The sequence below is a fragment of the Aplysia californica genome, unplaced genomic scaffold (genome assembly GCF_000002075.1).
Source record: "Aplysia californica isolate F4 #8 unplaced genomic scaffold, AplCal3.0 scaffold00326, whole genome shotgun sequence".
NCBI classification, from domain to species: domain Eukaryota; kingdom Metazoa; phylum Mollusca; class Gastropoda; order Aplysiida; family Aplysiidae; genus Aplysia; species Aplysia californica.
This window is the reverse complement of record NW_004797596.1, coordinates 621695-624630: the sequence shown is the minus strand read 5'-3', so window position 1 is coordinate 624630 and position 2936 is coordinate 621695. Positions and strand designations below refer to the sequence as shown.

General features: G+C 42.1%; 1 protein-coding gene across 1 annotated transcript; it reads left to right on the top strand.

The window, feature by feature from the left end:
- The first annotated feature begins 1871 nt into the window (after positions 1-1871).
- On the top strand, positions 1872-2936 carry LOC101845178 (neuropeptides capa receptor-like). The gene has a single exon (XM_005102480.1). The coding sequence runs from the start codon at positions 1872-1874 to the stop codon at positions 2934-2936; it is 1065 nt and encodes a 354-aa protein (XP_005102537.1).

The following is a 2936-nucleotide window of genomic DNA, read 5'->3' as shown; positions in this document are numbered from 1 at the left end:
GGTATTATGATATCATTCTAGTAGTTTGGAATCTCACGCTCTGTGTACTTTCGACTTCAGATAATTTTATAAATAATGTGAAACAGACGTATTAGAATTAAAGACTTAATAACAACGCACACACAACCGATTTTTTTATAAAGAAAGAAAACTCGTTTCAAGCCAAACCCTTCATATGAACCACACTCAATGGCTGCCACCAGGTAAATCACCCGAGCGTGTGAGCACACATAGCCATAAAGCAACAAAAATAAGAGTAAAGTTGTTCCCGCATCCGATCCGGACATTGGGGATTGCCTTGTTAGTGAGACAACTTCTTGGGCCTTCGGCATATTGTGGAAGGGTGGACAGTTCATTTCCACGCCGCCTTTACTTCCCCAACTCGAAGTCAGGTACCCGTTACTGATGGGTGGGCAGGAGGAGGTGAAAAAAATTCGTGTCCGAACCGAGGCTCGAACCCGGACTGTCCGCTTCGGAGACGAGAGCACTAACCGCTCCGCCACCGCACCATTTGGAATAAGAGTATTGCTACATATTTTTCGTACGCTTTCTTCGATTCAGATCTGGCTATTAGAAAAATGATAATGCCCCAAGACGACGTAATACTGAAGAGAGTAAGGAGGTAAAGCGTATGCTGGATTTAAATGCAAGTTGACGGATTGACAAGAAAAATCAATCGGTCGATTTAATAGACCAGTGTGCGAGTCAGTGGTCGGGTGCATTACTCTGACTAATGCCAGATTGCATAAAGATTGCATCCAGACATCGAACTATTTTTTTATTTTTTTAAATGTAAAAACACCACCAACATGCCTCAGCAGAAGTAATTTCGCGTATTTTTTTCGTCCGCACACATTGTCTATCATTATTTCTTTGTGAAAAAACAAGAAACGCAAAGGTAAAAACGACGTATTGAAACGGGAAAGCAGCGCGTACCGGTACACCTGGATTATTGTCCTATTTTTCATTTTCCGTAATTTTTCCTTAATTTGCCATATTTGAAAGAGATTTCACGACACATTTATAAGTACATGGAATCCTGACATTACATTTTTTTGATTTGCTTAATAAAAAGGTAAGGCATTATTTCCAGTCCTTTTCTCGGTCTCCGGACACATACAAGGAGATGTGTGGTTGTCCAGATTTTAAGAGGTCTGGATAATATACAAAATATTTCTTAATTTAGCTCACGTACAGATCAGCTCCACCGATTTGCCAGTGATAATATAATTTAAGTTGGGGCCTCTCCTGCTGTAGATAACGATTACGTGGTTTTAAAAATCTCAATAGGCCTATCTCGTTTTATTTTGAAGGTGGCGTGTTGAACACTGAGAAGGATTATTTCACATGTCCTGAAAAAAGAAACCCAACAGTGAGGTGTTATTGTCGGCGTTTCTGCGAATGGAATGATATTTGTTTAAATCGCACGGAAGAGATTGCAAAGTGCTTTATTATATTAGATTATTTTTGAAAGATTCGCTTTGTCTCGACCCATTTTTCTGACCCACTTTTCCCAATCAGTCTTCATTTTTTAAATTAAAAAAAAAATTGTTTTTTTTTTTGGGGGGGAGGGAAAAAAGGAACCAATGGAAAGAACGCAGAAAAATTACGATGCGCAAAATTATGACCGATTGATAAGCACTTTCTTTCTTTAATAAACTAGATAAATCTCCTCGGCGGGTGCTCTGGTGTGGTCTGCTCCTTCTTTCCTATCAAACTTCTATCGCCCTTATCTCCCCTTCTTCTTTTTTATGTTTGTTACTCTCTTGTATCACCTCTAATCTTCTGGCGCTCATATGACCTTATGCAGTTGCGAGCGCCGTAAAACCTCTACTAAAACTAAAACTCCTGGTGTTTTCCTTGTAGGCACGATGAACTGTTCAGCTGCACCAAGTCTGTTCTCCGTCGACAAGTCGTCCACCAGGATCATTGTGGGGGAGAAGGCGGCAGCTCTGATGACCTTGGTGGTCAACTGTATCTTCACCCAGATCGTGGCTGTCGTTGGCTGCTCCTGTAACCTCATCACAGTTCTGGTTCTTCGCCGCGACGGTTACAAAGACCCCACAAATCTGCTGCTTCTTTCTCTGGCCATATGGGACCTCTTGTTCCTCCTGTCGCTATGGTTACGTAAACTGCGATGTCCTGTGGCGTACATCGCAGAACTGTTGGGCGGGGAAGAGAACTTTATGTTTGCTAAACGTTATAACGCTTATGTAACGGTTTACGGCGTTTTTCCCTTCTACAGAACCGCCATGTTTGTTTCTATGATGCATGTGGTAGTGATGACCTTTCAACGTTTTCTCGTCGTCTGCTTTCCCCTGAAAGTTTCCCAGTGGGTAACCGTTAGATCAATGATGACAGTACTTGTGAGCTTGTACGTCACATCATTCGCAATGTTTGCGCCTTTCTTCCCAGGACAAGCCGTGGGATCTGCATTTGACCACAAGTACAACAGGACATTTCCGATTTTTGAGTTCTCCACATTTTACGAAACTAATCTTCAAATCATGACTGTATACAATTCAGGCTTCGTCAGCATCGTCCGAGGCCCTTTATCCTATTTCTTGGTCATTTTTCTTTCCACCGTTATTGTGTACAAACTCTCAAAAGCCGACCAGAAACGCTCAGCCATGATGTCATCAAACAGTGCGCACGGCGTCAAGGTAACCCGGATGTTGTTAGTCGTGTGCGCAGTGTACGTTGGTTGCAGCTCGCCATCTTTTATGCTTTTTCCCACCTCTTTTTTCGTTCCTTGGTTTGGGATAGGCAACGCACAGTTTTATCTGTTTCTGGATGTGGAAGAACTTCTGCAAGCGATCAACTCGAGCGCGAATTTCTTCATTTACATTCTCATGTCGAAAAAGTTTTACAATACCTGCAGAGACCTCATGCTTTGTGCTTGCAACTCTAGTTCAAGACGTGCTGTTCATCAATAA

Coding starts and splice junctions, on each gene's coding strand:
- LOC101845178 (XM_005102480.1), top strand. CDS start 1,872: ATGAACTGTTCAGCTGCACCAAGTCTGTTCTCCGTCGACAAGTCGTCC.